Here is a 19,078-nt window from a genome sequence, read left to right on the forward strand (position 1 = left end):
GCCGGGCAGTGGGGCGGGGGTGCCCCCGGGCGCGCCCCGGTGCGCCCCGCTCCCGCCGCCGCCGCCGCGTCGGGAGAGGCCGGGGGCTGATCGGCGGCCGCAGGCAGCTTCGCTTCGCCCGAGGGCGGCCACCGGACGCCGGGTAGCACCGTCCTGCGCTCGTCTCTCATCCAAAGGCTGGGCACGGAAAGGGATGTAGTTTCAGGAGGAGGGAAGCCGTCTGCTCTGCCCCGGCGCTACCCACTGCTCCTCGGCCCCGAACGGTTAACAGCTTGCCGGCCGAGAAGCGCGGCCCCTCCTGACCGCCTCTTTTTCCTGTGGCGTGTATGCCCGCAGCCAGCCTGGGTATATTGTTACTGTCAGGAGCTGCTAGGTTAGGTGCTGGGGCGTCGCCTCCTCGTCCTGCCGACCTGAAGGTGACTGCACCGTCCACAGCCCAGGGTGGCCGACAACAGGAATTAATCATACAGGCCGCTGTGCCTGCAGGGACAGCTTCAATTCTGAAGTTTAAGATCTCCCTCATACCCTCCAGATTGATAGGCATCCCTAAGTTAATTGTGCAAGATGCTCATCTCCAGCAAAAGCCATCAATTGTTCCTCACATCCATTTGTCATTTCACTGAAATGCATCCAAGTTACTGAAGATCCAGTAGCATGTGTTCAGTGGTTTGTCAGCAAACCCACCCATTTTTGTAGCTAAGTCTATGGTATTGTCTGTCACTTCACGCGACTTTTATCAATTGCCAGGCGCATATGTCAAGGCGAGAGGAGGAGTATGGAAGCTGGTATTGTGTGATGCTAGCAAAAGTAAGGGAATAGCGAGAGAAAATTTTCAAGCCTTTTTCCCAAAAGACAGAAGTTACTGCGCCCACCTAGCGAAGCAAAAAAAAAAAAGCCCTTTCGGCGTAGCTTCTAGCTGTGAAGAGGTCACTTAACTGAAGTAATTTTCAGTTTTTCCTTGTGCCTCCACCACATGCAGTGAGCAGGCTGTGTGCTCTTTGTGTTTTTCAGATGTGCGAGCATCAGGCTCAGGAAACACATACCCCTCTAGCTTCCCCAGGGCTGAGCATCCTTTCCAAAGCAGCCCATCATTAATTTCCTCTCTACACGCACACAGGCTGGAGCATTTATAATGCCAAGCAGCAAGGCACACATACATATTCACTCCAGCTGTCACCACTGAAAACAACAGCCCGAGCAATGTGTCCGGGCACATAAATACCACCCAAGATGTTCTGCGAGCAGCAAGGTGGCACATCCTGGGGTCTGTCTTCACCAAGCTACTAACAGGCAACAAGCTAAGCGGGAAGGCTGTCCTTCAGAAAGCCCTTACTGTGGCATTAGGAATTATCAGTATTACGAGTGCCTCAGCTTTCCATATGAGTCTTCCACTTAAAAATACTGTCCCCCACTCCTTCCCCCCCCACTCCCTGCAAAGAGCTGGGGGTTGCTCAGTCCCAGTGAGTCATGCGCAGAACGACCTCCAGTAGCAAGGGCTCCTTCACACCTACACAACCCCATCATCACTGTGTCCTAAATTTTCACACAGCTTACTGCTATGGGGTTGCAGAGGTACAATGTATGACACTAAGCTACTTCCATTGCTTATGTGTACGCTGAAATGACTCCAGTCAGTGTCGGCTGTGCCGACTTCTCAGGTCTGACAGCGCTTATTTTTGTCCCAATAAAAGCAGGCAGACCCATGAGAGAGGTGACCAGCAAGCCTTTTACACATTCCCGAGATGAAAATGGACCTTCATGTCTTGTGTGTTATCAAGATAGTTTATAAAGGAATTGAGTATAAGGATGGTTGAAATATTGCAATACAGAATACAGAAATATTGCAAGTATGCACCTGCATTTGTATTTTTATTCAATGCTGTACCAATGTTTCAATACGCCGTGGGGAAATCTGTTGAAGGCTTGTGGGCTCTTATGGACAGACCAAGACGCAGACTGGACTGCTTTTCTAGGAGCAACAGTGGCACCCAGTGGTTAATAATGACAGTTCCGTACCTGTGTTCAGGAAAGGCGTGAAACCCAGAAGGTACTTGATACAATGACTTGTTAAGCTGGGTATCCTGAATTCATGTCTACGTGGCATTTGATAAGAAAATTACAGCAATGTCACACTCAATGTGTTTGGAGGGAATGGGCGAGGCCAGGGCCAGGTGGTAAGTTCAAAAACTTGAAAGATAATTTTGCAACAAAATTTGTTCAGAAATTAGAAAATCTGCCTTCTGTCCACTGTGTCATGTGTTTCTAAATATAACCTCGGGGGCCTGTCTTAACATTTTCGGTTTTTCTCTTGTAAAGAAGGTGGGAAATGCAATCTCCCATTTCATTCCCCTGGTCTTACAGCCTCTAATCAAACTTTACACACATGCCTTTTGATGAAGGAACGGCAGAAACATAGGGGTACCCTTGACCTTAGTAATCCTAAATAATACTAAAATAATACTTTTTTAGCTCTAGAAGAAGTGGCCAATCTTTCTTACACAATGATACTAGCAGAAGCTAGAGTTCAAACTACTCACTCTCACTTTACTTTTTCGAAAGTCATTCTGGCCACACAAAACCCAGTCATTTTGTCTTCAACAGGTACAAAGCCCCAGAATGAAGGGGTGGCCAACACATCTGCAGTGTCAGAGAGGAACAGAGCTGTTTCCTCCCAAACTTTTTCTCCTATGCCTTAGTAGTAGCCTTACTACTTTTTCTTCTCCGGTGCAAGTCCAAAGCCACTAGTGATAGATTGTCAGGAATTATGAGCAGGTTTCAAATTCAACACTGGGCAGAAAATAAAGGAAGGTAAATCTCAAGTGCATTCCTGGATGTTTTCACTCAACTAGCTTCCTGAGATGTCTGAATATGATGCTGAGATTTGAGCTGCAGTTTATAGATTGTGTGAAGGGCATCTACAAAAAGACAGCCATAACACCGTTCACAATCTCTTCGCAGCAGCTGTAGGTGAAAAGCACTGGCTAAAGCTAGCTGCAGTTTAAGTGAGGCTGAGGGTAAGTTGTGAAACCATCTTTGGGCACAGTCTTTCATGCTGCTGGTCCCGTGTCTTGTATCAGGCGTCTCAAGAAACAATGCTTTAACCTTTTTTTTAATGTAGGTTGATCAGCTGAAACAGACATAGCCCAGGAGCAGATTAGAGCTAAACAGGGAAGAGAAAGCATCCCATTTAATTCCACTGTCAAAAAGGAGCTCAGTGAACTGAATTTTGTTCCAGCTTTATTTTGCTTAACCCTAGATATCCTACATAAACAAATAGGTCTGCTAGAAGAGCAGGATTTCTTTTCTGCATTAGTAACCCGTTCCTAAAACATGCAATATGTCAGCTGTAAAAGAAAACTGAAGTGCAATTGTGAGGAGAAATTAATTTCTCCAGTTGTATTAGAGCTGTTACTTCAGATAGAACTCCTGACCCTTAACTGTGCTAAGTTTTGCTCTAAAGAGAGCTTTATGGAACAGTAAGATTAAATATATACATACCAAAGATCAAGTAGCTGTTAGGGTATTTGTTGATAAAGCAGCTTAGTGCCATTCCAGTTAAGAGACTGTTTGCTTGGGATTGTCGGTTTGGTGAGTGTCTCAGCTTTCCATATGACTTTTGTTTGTATGTGTGTTGGTATGGAAGTCATACGATGTATGGTTCCCCCAAGGCAGACCAAAATCAACTGTAATGTATAATTAGGGTTTTTGTCTAGATTTTGAGGTACTAAGGTTTAGAGAATTTCAGAGATGGAAAACAATTTCAGGGATCTATTTTGTGTTCTTTTTAAGAGGATCTAGGTAACCTACCGTGTGAATTCAAAAAGCGGCCTGACGGATGGCTTCAATATATGTTGTAGCAGCCACTACAATCAACTCAAGCTCTGTTAGGAAGCAAAGAAAGAGCAATGGTGATTAATGCCATTTTCAAAGCAAAACAAAAAAAGCCTTTAAAAAATGGTGACAAATGGATCTGCTTGATGCAAGAAAGGAGGAACTCAAGACTGAAATAGTAGTTATGGAAAGGACTGGAGCTAGTCGTATCACTAGTCAGACAGGTCTGAAAATTTTGCAGTAGGGTCTCAGTCTTTGAAGCCAAAACAAAACTTTTTTCACTGCTTTTTCACTTTTGTTCTTTAACATATCACCAGGAAGCAGTGAAAAGCTCCCTTTTAGGTGTGAAAGGTTACAAAAAATTTATAGCATTTGGCTCTAAGTGATATACCATAATGTGCCCACCCCACAAAAGTGGCTCACGTCAGAGCTAGCACGGCCATTTGCAAAAGACAAAGAAATTTCAGTTGTCTTGTAAAGGAAACTTTGAGAAATATTAAGCTTAAAATTCCCCTTGGGCATTCAGTGTTATTGTGGAGGCATATACGCATCACTTACAGAGCAGTAGTTTTAACTGCCAACTATCCTTTAACATTTTTACAAGCATATATTTATTCACAGATACATCTGGGTAATCATATGCATTAATGGTGCATTAACTAAGAAATAGTTTTATTGTCTTTATTTTTGGTCTTATGTTCTAAAACACCAGGCTGTTTATGCTGAACTCGGTATTGTTACACGGTGCCGGCGTTATTGCACCATCTGACTCTATAGCCATTTGCCTTTCTACATACCTTTGATTTTGGAAAGTAATTATAGGTCCAATCTGTTAACCCTCACAGCCACCCAACTGAATATGATTAAAGCCTTTTCTGTTGATTTTACTGGGCACTGGACCCAGCCAGATCTTGGATAAATATAGCCCTTTCTTTCAAGAGAGATCAGCTCCTTGTGTATATTCGGTCACATCCACACACTTATGGTCTTACCACCATTTCCTCGCAGAGCAATTCAACCGCAGTATCCTGCTCCTTCACTACTGTCCGCAGAGCCATTTCTGAAGCTCCATGTACTCAGTCCTGCTCCAGACTGAGATCAGTGAAGTGCAACAGGCATTACTGAAAGCAAAACCTTTATATATTTGAGAATTGTATGTAGTTCTGAAAATCCAGCGGTAACTTGAATTTTAGATTCAAGATGAGTTTGCAACATCAGCTATTACCAGACCCATCTTTTACTTGTGAAACAAATGTACTTGATCTGCAATTTAATGAAAGATAAACGTGCAACTCCATACTTGTGTAATTTATTTTTGGATTAAAGCCAAATTGAAATAATACATGTGATAGGCTAGGCTGTGAAATCCATATTTATGACAATCCTTTCAGATTTAATGTTTGCGACATTTATTTATGAAGAGTTATTATGATACTTACGTTTACATTGGCAGTTTATATGTAAATCTTATTTAACCTATTTCATTTTGCTCCTCTTTCAAACTGTTTATTTTTTCTCTATTTTGTAGTAGTTTTAACTCTCATCGTAGAATACAAATAAACGAGAGTAAACCACTCTTTCTTATGAATAGGAGACATCCCTACACAGCTTCCACTTCTGTGGGATACATTAAATGGTCCTATGTAGTGGACAGCAGCATTTACTCTCTTCCTCTTCAGGTGCTGCAATAGCTGTGAACTTGTCTGGAAGGCATAGTCTCAAGTGGTTTTAATGGCTTTGGGAGATTGCATATAATTTCTCCCCGCAGGGGCTGACCTCCATAGGAAATACTCGGCTAAGTTAGGAAAGGTGCATCATTCCCAGCATCGCGGGTCCATCGTACTCTCATGCCTCCTAACCCGTAATGCAGGTATGTTTCGTGACACACCACACAGGCTTTGATCCTGACACCAGATCAGGCACGTGGCTGGAGAGCACTGTGGCACCCTTCCAGTCCGTAGGCACAGCACCTTCTCCTTTGAAGCCACAGGATGAGACAGCAGGCTGCATGGGCAGCTCTTGTGCCAACAGAGATACTCTCATCTGGAAGCAGGGAAGCACTCTACAGAGCCACAGTATGCATGCACTGGTAGAGGCTGTAGACAGAAAGGATCTTCCAAAATCCTGCAAAACCTGGAAGTTTCCAAATTTGGAGCGTGTTCTGCAACTGTCGTCCCAAGAAGTGTGCTTTGGCCTTACCTCAGTGGCTTGGGGTAATGTACCTTAAAGAATCCCAAGCAGGGGAATCCAGAGAACGTTTCAGGGGAATTGAGAACCTTTGCATCCCAGGGGAATTGTTGGCAGAAGGAGTCTGTTTCTTACAGGTTCTTGCACATTACTGATACTAGAGAATGCAGTGTTGTTTCCTGTATCAACACTTTTTGTCATACGTTATTGCCTACTATTCTAGTGGCAGATATAAGGATTAGGTGGAGTAATTTCTGCCCTTTGAAAGAAAGTCAGCAATGTGCTGCATCTCCACATGCGCTTAGGATGGCCAGAAAGCCATGTACATCGATCCTGGTAAAGAGGTAGCTCCAAGGAGCACAACAGAAAATCTCTCTTTTAAAGACCTCAGCAGAAACTTTTGGTTCTCGATGTACTCTGAGAACTAACTGTACGGAGAAAGATTAAGACTGAAAGTAAAAACCTTTCGTGCTTAACTCAACTCCCCTACAGTATCTAGAGTAGAAAAGGAACCTATGTAGTCCTATCTTCTAAAATTTTAAAATATGTTCATAAGGCAGAAAAAGTTCTTGCTGTAAAAACTTTTACTAATTGTTGTAGTATCAAATGTAACACCATGGTTTGATCAGCCTGGCCACAAGAAGTCTTTTTTGAGGGGGGAAACAGAAGAAGGTAAAATACAAGATTAATTTCTAATAGCAATAGCCATTATTCTCTTTACACAAACATCTTACTGGTTAATCTGCAGGCTGAAGCAACACACATGAGGAAGGTGCGTGGCATATACTTTGTTGTGGTGTTTTGCGAAGGCAGAGGGCACTGCTGGAGAAGCGGATGCCAAAAAACTCTGAAGGTTGTTCAAGCCATTTGAAAAGAAAAACCTGGCAGAGGAAATAAAAATTTAAACTAAATTAAAAACAAAAAAAAATCCCAAACAACAAACACTTAGAAGAAAACTCCAGAGGGGAAACAGCACGATGGCCACAGAGGCGAGCAGGTGTTGCTCCCAGGGGAAGAACTGAATAGTTATCTTCTACTATAAATCAGCCAAAACAGAAGTGACGATAAACACAGACACACACCATCCTCCAACATTTAGTGTTGCTGAACGATGTGACATCTTAAAAGGAAAAATTAAAAGGAGAGAACTGTGAGCCCAGAAGTCTTTTAAAGTGCTCTCTCTGATCCTAGACACGTTGGTTTGGTGAGTGTCCTACTGCATTTTCTTTTATGCAGTCCTTTTCTAAGAATTGTTGAAGAGGATGTCGTGGTTTAACCCCAGCCAGCAACTAAGCACCACGCAGCCGCTCACTCACTCCCCCCCCATCCAGTGGGATGGGGGAGAAAATCGGGAAAAGAAGTAAAACTCCTGGGTTGAGATAAGAACAGTTTAATAGAACAGAAAAGAAGGAACTAATAATGATAATGATAACACTAATAAAATGACAACAGTAGTAATAAAAGGATTGGAATGTACAAATGATGCGCAGGGCAATTGCTCACCACCCGCCGACCGACACCCAGCCAGTCCCCGAGCGGCGAATCCCTGCCCCCCCCTTCCCAGTTCCTAAACTAGATGGGATGTCCCATGGTATGGAATACACCGTTGGCCAGTTTGGGTCAGGTGCCCTGGCTGGGCATGAGAAGCTGACAAATCCTTGACTATAGTCTAAACACTACTGAGCAACAGCTGAAAACATCAGTGTTATCTTCACATACTGAACTCCAAACATAGCACTGCACCAGCTACTAGGAAGACAGTTAACTCTATCCCAGCTGAAACCAGGACAAGGATATGAACAAGTTGATTACAAACTGAACTTGTTTTCCAAATTTGCTAGGAATTTTACTCAAATACTATTTTTCCTCAGACTTGGCATTGAAGTCACCTAATGAAATGTCCTTCTAGTCTGCAACTTGAAATATCCAGATGAAGGACAAATAATGATGCTTAAAAGACTCTTTTCATTAAATATTGCAATAACATTGTTTTGCAATTGTTACATAAATCTAGAAAAAAATAGATTTGATTTCTATATTATGTTACTTTTCCTTCCTGATCCTAGAGATGAATTTCCAAAGTTTGAATTAAGAATATAAAAAACTGTATTGAAATTAAAAGAGCAAAATATCAAGAATTCTAATTAGAACCCAATTCTCCAGTACATAAGTGTTTTGAATTTACTTGGAAGCAGTCTTATTGAATTTGGTAGGATTATGGATGTGTCAATTCAGCTTTTAGTTCTTCTTTCTAGCTGAGTTTATTAGTAATCATACTAAGATTTCTAACAAGCCAGACGAGAACTAAGCATTATGAGCTTATTTTTCCTGAGAAGTTTAGTATGTTGTCTGCTGTAGCTAATCATGCACAGGGTTAGAAAGCCGGGCAGGAGAGTTTAAACACACTGTGGATAAACTATTAAATTCCCATCAAAGATACTGCAAAGCTGCCCATTGATTTCAACAAGCCTTGGACTGGGCCTGAAGACTTGCTTATGCCTCAGACCTTGCTTACGCTTGCTGTGTTTGAATACAGGTAGGCTCTTTTACAGCTACACTGGGAGGCTGATTAGATGTTAACCACTTCCTTGGTGGTTGAGGAAAAAGACAGATGCACAATATGAAGAGTAATTGTGCCACCTTGTGAAACAATACTGTGGTTGCAGTCTGATGGTTTCTGGCAGCATTTCATTATCATTCAAACCATCACGCAATATCTTCAAGATCAAGTTACCATTACACCATTTTATTTTATACCTTTTATTAGAAAAGCCTTTAGAAGAAGCTGCTTGTCTGCTTGCTTTCTGAATTACTTGCTGAAAATTCCATTACAGTTTTGAAAACATTATCTTTTACCTGCTGATTTCCTGCCATATGTAGCTGGAATAAGTGGTGCAAAGAGCAGATAGCTCTTGATAGCAGGTGTTTTTCCAAAATAATTGTAGCTTCAGCAAAAATATCAACCAATTTATATAAAGTGTCTTGTCCAGACAATCTAGAATTTTGAGGGGAAAAAACAACAAACCAACCAACCAAGCAAATATTCTAAATGCATAGGGAATTTTCTAAGGGAAAAGTTAGATTGTGTGTTTCATCATTTTACATTGCATTCAAGAAGCAAAAAAATTTCAAAGCAATATGAAAAAAAACTTTTTTGATTTACAATATATGATGATTGTGTGAGTAAAAGTATGTGCATGAAATATCAGTCACTAAATCAGTTCAGCAAACTTCTACAAGGAAACAGTTCCTGTATTTTAAAAATACAGACAACTCATGGGTTGAGATAAAGACAGTTTAAGAGGTAAAACAAAAGCCAGGTGCACAAGCAAAGCAAAACAAGGAATTCATTCACCGCTTCCCGTGGGCAGGCAGGTGTTCAGCCATCTGGCACAGTGGGACAGTGCAGCCTGGCCATGCCCTGGGGGACCACGGCCATAGGAGTAGGGCCGTGCTGGCCTGGGGCTCCTGGGGGCACTGTGCCCCTGTGGGAGCTGGTCCTCACCTCCTAACCAGCGTCACAAGCTTCCCACCAGCCCCTCACCTGGCCCACAGCTTGCTCCTCTCCCACCAGTGGGGCAGGAGGGGGCTGCTGGGGGAACCAGGGTGTCAAGAGTTAGCCTTGTATTTGCTCAGAGGAGAGTATGCTCTCTAAATAGCCTGTCTTCAGCAGCTGCCGCGGTTGCTGTTGATGTTGTCCCAGCTAATAAAACAAGCTAGCAGGCAGAGCTCAGCCCCTTTGAGCTATTGCGTACAGGAGCCTTCCCATTCCACAGTTTCATCTGTTTGCCTGGCCTGGCCTGACGTGAGAAGCCTCCCCCAAAGACATTTATCTCCAGGGACTCCACTCTGCAGCGACCTCTCTCCCCGTCTCTCTGGCTTCTCGGTCCTCTGCTTTCTTTCAGGACATGCAGCTGAAGCAACGCGCACGATCCCTGCGAGCAGCAAGTCAGCGGCGGGGAAACAGGAGTTAGCAGCAGGTCTGAGCAGCTCTGTGGGGCTGGGAGGAGGCTCAGGCCATTTGAGGGCACTGCAAAGCCCGACGTGCAGGGGGCCAGGGCTCACGCCTGCCCGGACCCGACCCCCTGCAGCGGTAGGGCAAGACGGGTTCCCTCCGAGCCCCCCTCGTACCAATGCCTGCCGCTGGAGAACGCCCAGCTCAGACGCTTGCCCTGCACCTGGCACGCTCAGCTCCCAGGACTGCCGGCGCCCTCGGCATTGCAGGTGCCTAAAGGAAACTCCTGGCCCCAGCACTGGCCTGGTCGCCGGCGGAGCCCACCTTCTTCTCACATGGGTCAGCACAGGGGGGGAGGGCTGTCAGTCTCCTCCCTGGAGGCGGTGCTGCCTTGGATTGGTCCCCTCAGCTGTCACTGTGCCCTGGTTTGGGGCCCGCCATTCCCTCAGGGCTGCCTCTGACTGGCCCCAGGGGTCAGGCTGCCCAGGTGCACCTGAGGTGATGCTCTCTGTGATTGGCCGCCTGCTGCGGTGTGCTGCCCGCCCTCCCCTGAGGGGATGTTTCCTCCGATTGGCTGCATGAGATTCCTCCCATCCAGTGATGGGTCAGGCGGCTCATCAGTCATCTGAGCTTTGCTCTTGCCAGCTGTGATTGGTGGAGCTGGCATGCCCCGCCTCCAACCAACACCCACCCACACACCCCCGGCAGGGGGCCCAGCTAGTCCCACTCTTGCCACCTTTCCTGCAGGCCTCGAACCTTGACTGGTGGGTCACCTATCGATCACATGCCTTGACCCCGCCTCCTCAAATGCGATTGGCTGTCCTGGGTCCACTGACTCCCCAGGGACTGCTGGGTGGAGGTTGCCAGGCAACGAACTCCACCTTTAGGGCTGAGAGCCTCAGGATGGAGCTGTGGGCCCTGAGGAAAGGCTGGGGCTCATCAAAGGCTCCTTGCAGCTCTCAGTGCCCGAGCCCAGAGCCGTCGAAGGATTTTCCCCAGCCCTGCCAGCTCCAGGCAGCCGGGGCACCCAGGAGCTACACTTGCAGAGGTGAGCTGGTGGGGGACGCCTCACCCTGGGGAGCTGGGAGGGTTTCCTTCTTGAGGGACCTGGGCACTTCTTCCACCCCTTCCCCGGGCCAGACAGTGACCCTGCCCTCTCTCTCTCTTCTAGCGCGACACCAGCTGCTGCAGCGCCGGTGAGAGGGAGCGGCTCCATGGCGGAGAGCAGCATGGCACGAGCCAGCCGCCCCAGGCAGCGCCGGCGGAGGAACCGGCAGTCTCCCGGTGCCCCATCTGCCTGGGAGACATGAAGAAGCCAGCTTACGTGGCCTTCTGCCTCCACTCCTTCTGCTTCACCTGCATCCTGCGGTGGGCCAGGAGGGTAGCTGAGTGCCCGCTCTGCAGGCAGCCTCTGGACCAGCTGCTGCACTCCGTGCGGGGGGACGATGACTACGAGGAGTATGTGGTCGGCTTGCCCGCCTGCCTGCGCAGGACAATGGCGATGGAGAGGGCCCGCGGCCAGGCCCTGCAGCGGCACTACAACCTGCGCCCGCGGCCCACCACCAACCGGCCCTCGGCTGGCAGAAGCAGGCCTGCGGGGACTGACAGCGCACAGAGGCAGGGGCCCTCCAACACCACCTCCCAGCAGGCTCCTGCACCCAGAGCTTCTCAGCAGCCAAGCCTGCCGACTGCAGGCGAGCGCCCGGCTCCTCCGTGCCGATGCAACCGCAGGCTGTAGCGGCAGCCCCTCAGCATCCGCCTCTTCTTGCTTACAATAAACACCATGATGTTCTCCAGGACGCGTGTGTTTTTCGTGACCAAAGAGCAGCCCACTGCAGGGAATGCTTTCCAACGCTGTCTGGGCAGTGCGGGAAAGCCAAAGGGGAGGAGGGTTTCTCGGGGTGCGCCGCGATGTCATTTCACCCAAGTGCTGCAGCAGGCGACGCGTCCCTCGCGCTCTCCCAGCCTCCCACTCCCAAGCAGCAGGGCAGGGCTGCCCAAGAATCCTTAGCAGGGTCCCCGGGGAATCCGCTTTTGAGGGCTCAGGGGTCAGGACTGCTGGTCAGTCTTGAAGAGCCACCGTTCAAAAGCACAGGAGCAGGCCATCCCATCGTGTCGCAAGGCAAGCAAGCGGGGCCGAAGACCAGCTTGGCTTGGCAGGGAACTCTTCTTGGAACTCCCGAGGAAAGGCTGGGGGTCATCAAAGGCGGGTTTGGACCCTAAAACCGAGGATTTCGGCCCAAAACATGAGGCTCTGGGCACTACAAAGGATAGGCGTGATGCTACAGATGACGCTGGGGACCCTGCGAAGGAGGGGAACCTCTTGGTTCCTCTGCCCTTTGCCCCAGGGTGCCATGTATGGGGCAGGACTCTGGACTCGGGGAGAGGGAAACTTCCTCTGGCTCATGGGCAAGGCTGTGCCAGCCCAGAGCATGCAGGAGGTTGCCACCTCTGAAGACCGGGACAAAGGAAGACTGGCCAGCTTGGCCCTTGCCGGTGCCCCCACCACAGCAGGACCCCCCCGCAGCCTGCTGTTCAACCCAGAAAGGGGCTCCATTCCCGCTTACATCCTCACCTTTACCAAGGAGCACCTTTAGGAAGGACTGTGCAAGGCGGAAGCACGTGCTTCGTTTGAGCAAACTTTGCAGAGCGTTCCATTTGGATCACGTGTGTGGTGGGACCCCCAGGACAGGGGGCTGAGGCTCACGTGGGCTCACAGCTGGGCCAGCGTGCACAGCAGCCCAAGGGACAAAACCACATCTCTGCTGGTGGCCTCCCTGTGTGGAGCTGCCCCTGCCCCCTGCAGATGTGCAGAGGCTTGCTGGGGGTGAGGAACAGCACCAGTGGGGCCTGGGTTAACGGGCAGGGGTCCGATGGGCCAGCCAGATGCTACTCTCCGTCCCTCTGCTCGGCCCCTGTGCCATTGCTGACCCTTTAAGGTCCCCCCACCATTCCCCACTCGTCCCCCAGTGCCCCCCTTCCGCCCCCTGCCCACACACCTGTAACCTCCTGTGACCCCCTCGGTTCCCCCCAGTGCCCCCTACTCCCCCCAGTGTGTCACTGGGCAGTGCCGTGGGGGGTCCCAGCGTGATGGGACACTGGGAGGGTGAAGCCTGCTCTGGCGATACGTTCGGGGCTCTCCTGGGCTGTTCCCTGCACCAGCGTGGGCTGGTGCTGGAGGTGGTCATGCCACTGTGGGAGGGGTGGCGAGGGGATCCCCATGGGCAGTGGGAGGGCACGGCAAGGCCCCAGGACCCCACGGGGAGACCCCTGCTCTGGGGTCTGTCCCGGCATGACTCCATTGTCCCCAGCCCGGGAAGATCTGAGAGGGGCCCCACAGCTGGCAGCCCCCAGCCTCAGTGTCACCCACACGTTGTCTCACCAACCGCCGGGGTGCTATTAGGGAAAGAACAGATACACTCCCCTACTTTCGGTGTCTTTTGATGAACTTTAATTAACTCCGTGGTGCTGGCTGGGGCCAGGTATTGCGGAGGGATTCCTCTAGTGCCTGCCTCACTCAGAGGTCCCTGTCGTCCTGCGGTCCCGAGAGATCTGGAACAACAACACAGGCAGTACCGTGGGGACCTGGTCCCGGCCAGGTGCTCCCCTGGCCACCCTGCTCCAGGGACCCGTTCACCAGCGATCTTCCCACAAAAAAAGACATCCCAAGCAGCAGGATCTCAGTAAAAGCCCTCTGACCCCTTCCTTCCCCATCTGCTGCCTTACCTCAGCAAAGCAAGCTGTAGCTGTCACCCGCAGTTTAACTGAGCAGGAATCCAGCCACGGCAAGAGGTTCTTCACCAGACAGGGCGAGACGAGCCCAGCGTGGAGCAGGACGCTGCGCAGGGGTCACAAGCGAGGGACACACAGTTACCCAGGAAGGCCACAGGCCGGGCCTCCAAAATTCACTTGCGCCGATGCAGACACTATTCTTCAGCTCCCAACGGCTTCCCGGGCACGCCGGGAGGGTCCCAGCGGCCATTTCCCTGGGCACAGCCCTGCAGGAGTTGGCCAGATGCATCCCTGGGGCTCTTACCTGCTCAGGAGACGCACCCCCTCAGGGTGAGCCAGGGGGTCTTCCAGGCGAGCCCACACTCCCTGATTCACGAGCAGCCGCGTCCATTTCTGCGCCATGCATTTGCCCAGCACCAACTCTATAGCTGAAAGGAAAATCCTGGCAAAAGAAACAAAATGCAAAATAAACAAACCCAATCAAACAAAACAAGTCCAAATAGCACCACCACCAGAAACCCCAAGAACTCTCAAATTGCAGCAGGTTAGGGGAATACTGATCTGCAGCAGAGCTAATTACCCCTGGAATGATGCTTCACAGCCTTCCAGACTGCAGCTAACGACACTGGCATTTTCTTCATGCCCCAGACCCACCGAAGCAGAAGAAAACCCACGCCTCTAGACTGACTCCACGCTAGGTGTCAACCAAGGCCAACACCTCATACCTCTTCCCACCAGCCTTTGGCCAAGAATGACGCCAGCGCCCGCAAGAGTCACTGCTCCAGCGGGGGTCCGTTGAGGGAGTGCAATGCTATTGTGCACGCAAGGGTATGCAGGAGGCAAGAGGTCGGCCGTCCGCAGTATGAGCTGCGTAAGACCTTCCTGCCTGGGAGCTGGAGTTTCTCCATGAAGGAAGAGAATTAAAACCAACCATGACGACCGCTTTCCACATCTAGGAAGTGGGGCAGGCGAAGCCCTCCCTCAGCCCCACAAAGGCACATGCCTTGGCACGGGGAACTGAAGCGAGCCCCTCCATCTGCCCCTTCGGCTCCTTACCTGCACGGCTTCTCCACATGCATTTGGCACTCGAGGAACAGTTGTCTCCAGCTGCTCATGAGCAAAAGCTGCCTCTCCGCACCCAGCATTTCACTGGCCCACCTGAGGAGGCTGGGAAGGAGGTGGGGAAGCAGTTCCCTGAGCTCCTCCGTGCTCCTCAGGGCAAGCACCACCTCGGAGATGGCACGGGTGATCTGCAGAGAAACATGACCAAGAACCACCTGTTCAGGGAAGGCCTTTTCCCACCAGCCTGGTTCCCCCGCCTGCCCGGGGTGGGGGGTCACTGTCCGCAGTTGTCACTCCTGCGACAGCCTTGTGGCTCAGGAGTACCAAACTGGCCTGGCTCCCCACACTCCTTGAGGCCGGCCCAGCACAGCGCCCTGTGAATCTCCGTGGGCACCCGCAAAGGGCACCTGACTCCCTTGCGCCCAAGTGTGAGTGAGCAAGCAGATGGCAAGCTGCAGAAATGCATCTGCCTTTGAACGTACCGTCAGAGTCTCCCGAGCAGTCTGACAGTTGTGCCGCTCACAAGTGGAGGAGTCCGTCCCCAGGCAGTTGTTTCCTGCTCTGTTTAGTTTCTCCACTAAGCACCTCAGGATCCGAATCCCAAGGATGCTTCTCCCCAGGCTCCTCCACAGCTCCACCGTGTCACTGCAAGGGAAGAGATGTTCACCCCTGAGCCTGTATCCTTGCGGTCCTGCGGTGCCCTCAAACCTCCTCATCTGCAATGGGGCTTACAAAGCCCCACTCACAGCAGAGACACAAGCACGCAGTCTTGTAACACTCCAGACTGCTCGGGCAGAAAAAAAAGACCTGCTTCTCAGCCGGACCCTGCCAGGGCAAGGAAGCTGCAGGGTCCCTGTTTGACTACAGTGCGGAGGTGGGTAGTGCCCGTACCTGTCCATGAGCAGACTCTTCTGGAGGAGACTGCTGATTACAGGCTCCTGGTGAACGTGGGTGAGGAGAAACACTGCACGGAGCAGGAAGGGCCTGTGGGTGCTGTGCTGCATGTAGCTGTAAAGGGTGTTCAGGATTTTTGGCACCTGAATGGAAGAAGAGGAGAAAGAAGGGCTCCTTTACCCCCTCCTGTGGGGCCCAGACACAGTCATTCGGCACATGAGCGATGCCTGCTCCCTTGACACAGAGTCCAGATCCCCCTCAAAACCTCATGCCTTCCACCCTGCCTGACCCTGGCTCACATCTGGAGCCCAGTGTGCTCTTGGCAATCGTGCACCTGCATGCACACACGCACACGCATGCACACGCTCACACGCACAGCCTCGGTCGCTGCACGTGCCTGGGCCCAACCCTATGAGCAGCTGCATGCCCTGTGTGCACACAGAGGACACGGACCCATTTCATGCTCAACGCTTGGCTAGCTCTCCCCATGTGTCCGTAGCTATGCAAGACCATGACCAAACACGCTCTTTGAGATCCCGCAGATGCCTTGCAGGGCCCCTGCAAGGGCACGTGTCTCCTTCCAGAGGAACCCCGTTCTCCAGGGACGCTTTTCCTTGCCTCTGCCCTCCTGAGACTGAGTTAGTCTGCACTGCTTGAGCCACTGGTGGCCCTAGAGCCCAAGTGGAGCGCAGCAGAGCGTGAGCGGAGGAGAACAGGAGCCTTGAAAGGGCAGGCACAGCACGAGGCCAGAGGCTCCCAGGCTACAGATGGGCAGCAACTAGTGGCTAAAGGGCAGGCACCTCACAGGCTGGGTAACACCACAATCGGGGAAAGCAATGAGAGCAATGAACAACTATGCAACCTGTGGAAAACCTAGCATGCCCAGCAAAGCTCAGAGTAGATGGGATTGGGGACCAGTGAAGAAAGAGAAGGGTGAGGTGGGTCCCAGGGCAGGGAGGACTGACAGTGACCCCAGAGGAAGGGGAGGAATGGCAAGGCTGGTGCCTCCCAGTGCCTCACTCATGGGAAGGACCCGGACCAATGGCAGACTTTGGACAAGAAGTGCCCATAGCCTTGTCACCAGCTGGAGCAGGCACCAGCAGCGGGTGCTAATGCACGACCCGGACCATCAGTAGCCCCTTGGCTCGGCACACAGGCGGCGTTTCTTGAGCCCACGCCAACTGCACAGGGTGTAGTGCAACAGCCAACAGGAGAAAAGACAAAGTCTAATGGAAAAAAAGCTCTCCTTTACCTCCTGGACTATCTCCTTTCTGCATTCCACCAGGAAGATGAACACCCACTTTCTCACTGCTCTTGCACGTCGGGGCTTGACATGCAGCAAGCTGTCCAGGATGGCGGTCAGAAAGTCCACAGCCTGTGCTGCAGGGATGCATCTGCAAACAGCCTGGAGAGAAGTCAGGAACAGGAGAGCCCGCATCACAGCTCTGCCCCAGCGATTCCGAAAGGAAAGGAAAGACAACTCGACGGGACTGTTAGTTCAGCAGTCATGGAGGGGCCGGTCTCTTGACCCTCCTGCTGTGCCTACAGTGCTCTTTACATCTGGTGCAGCTAACCGATTTGGAAGTGTCTACCCCCTTGTTGTTTGCTTATACACCAAATTGGTATTCTGACAAGAGCACTCACGCACACACACGTGTGTGCAAACGCACACATCATGGTGTCTGCTCCAGGGTGCCTAAAGGACGGTCTTGCCTCAAAGCCTCCTGCTACTTGCTAACAACAGCTGTCCTGGACAGCCCGCTCTGGAGACAGAGACTCTGGAGGGGAGCAGCGAGACGTGCAGGAGCCCAGGAGCTGGGCCCCCACCCCACTCTTTTGGGGCCACTTACCTTCGTTATTTGGGTACAGGTCTCCGCGAAAGTCTCGGCGTCCGGGCTGTTCAGCTCCTCACAAAGGCACCGGATCTCATCTGCCTGCGGCACCTTCATGCTCTTGGCTGGAACAAACAGCAGGAGAGAAGAGGAGTCACGTCTACAGAAAGCCAACCTCTGGCCCCAGATACCAGTAAAGGAGAATCCCTGTGGTGGCAGGGAAGGCCGCAGGGAAGGCCACAGGGAAAGCCAGGGCCCTCCTGAACTTGGGGCAGCGGGATTTCCTGAGCCCGATAAATGGCTGACAAATCCCGGGCTGCAAAGAGCCCTCTTCCTCCTTGAACCATTTGCTGGGGCTTCAGGGTTTCAGCAGCCTCTGCTCCTAGCAGCTGCGTCCCCTATTCCCACACACAGGCCACCATCGTCTCTGGGAGGCAGGAAACCTCCCTGTGACTTCCTCAGCACAGGCAGACCCTGCTGCCTGAAGAGGAAAGGGTGCAAACACAACCCTTTGCAGCACGCTCTGGGCCTGCAGCTCAGATCCCTCCTCCCTGCCCAGTTTGCTCTGGGCAGCAAATTGCTTTCCTCTCTTGTGCTCCACAGGAGATTTCTTCCCTGCCAGGGATGACTTTGGAGACTGCCTGGGTAGCTGCCTGTCTCTCCAGGCTGAAGGCAGGGAGCAAGGGGGAAGGCACCCTCTGAAACGTCGGGGACCTCATCCGAGCGAGTTTTCTGACCACCCTCTGTCTCTCCTGGACCGTGGAGAGGGACAGACGTGGAGGGGGACAGTCCCCAGCATTGGTGACGATGTCCTGCCCTCAGACAGCAGTGAGGGATGGCCCTGACCACCCAACCTCACGCACACCCTGGGGAGGTGGGACTCAGCAACACTCTCTCAGGGATCCTTCCTGAGATGGGCAGGGAGGCAGAGGGCTAACAGGGTGGGGGCACAAAACCAGCCAAGCATGTTGCCTCCCCCTTCCCTCCACGGGACCCCGGTGGCACCAGGCCAGGAAGGGAGGGAGGGAGGATCGGGCTGAGCAAGGCTGGGAAGCGCCTGCTCTCCTCACCTTGCATTTGGAGAAGGTAGCCAAGGCAGACCCATGCCCTCTGGCGGCACGTGGCCAGGCAGTTGCTGGTCAGAGACCCCAGCAGTCCCACCAGGGAGCCGAACTGCTTGGAGGGACATCCTCTCTGCAGGGGACAGCAGCAGGAAAAAGGTTGCAGGCAGCCCCAGCGCCTGCTCGCCTCTACTGCCCAGCCTGCTCCCTGGGCAGCAACCAGGCAGAAGGGCAGGCAGAAGGGCTGCCCCGTAATCCCAGGGGCCCCGAAAGCCAGCACCCAGCCGGGCAGGGCTCCTTTCCAGGGCCACGAATGGTGGGAATGGGACATCAGGGCATGCAGAGGGTCCCTACTCACCATGAGCTCACATCGCTCCTTGCAAGCGCCCAGCACGTGGGTGCAAACCCGCAGGGCTCTCTCCCGCTCCCATTCTTTGGCTGAGGTGAGCCAGCCCTTCAGGACCTGGGGCAGGGGGCATCTCTCTCGCAACAGGAATCTTTCTCTCCCCGAGATCCCTCTCCCT

At 51.5% G+C, this 19,078-nt stretch overlaps 1 protein-coding gene across 1 annotated transcript in view; it reads right to left on the bottom strand.

The window, feature by feature from the left end:
• Positions 1 to 13,403: 13,403 nt before the first annotated feature.
• LOC142027048 (maestro heat-like repeat-containing protein family member 2B) overlaps positions 13,404 to 19,078 on the bottom strand; it is a 68,238-nt gene continuing 62,563 nt past the window's right edge. The window contains exons 25-34 of the mRNA XM_075020634.1: positions 18,913 to 19,017; positions 18,564 to 18,687; positions 17,512 to 17,618; positions 16,914 to 17,066; positions 15,659 to 15,804; positions 15,250 to 15,412; positions 14,762 to 14,955; positions 14,010 to 14,147; positions 13,700 to 13,811; positions 13,404 to 13,525 (exon numbers count right to left, since the gene is read on the bottom strand). Of these exons, the coding sequence (XP_074876735.1) occupies positions 13,487 to 13,525; positions 13,700 to 13,811; positions 14,010 to 14,147; positions 14,762 to 14,955; positions 15,250 to 15,412; positions 15,659 to 15,804; positions 16,914 to 17,066; positions 17,512 to 17,618; positions 18,564 to 18,687; positions 18,913 to 19,017 (1,281 nt within the window). The 3' untranslated portion in view covers positions 13,404 to 13,486. The remainder of the gene's footprint in view (positions 13,526 to 13,699; positions 13,812 to 14,009; positions 14,148 to 14,761; positions 14,956 to 15,249; positions 15,413 to 15,658; positions 15,805 to 16,913; positions 17,067 to 17,511; positions 17,619 to 18,563; positions 18,688 to 18,912; positions 19,018 to 19,078) is intronic.

This window comes from Buteo buteo, chromosome Z (assembly GCF_964188355.1).
Source record: "Buteo buteo chromosome Z, bButBut1.hap1.1, whole genome shotgun sequence".
Lineage (NCBI taxonomy): Eukaryota > Metazoa > Chordata > Aves > Accipitriformes > Accipitridae > Buteo > Buteo buteo.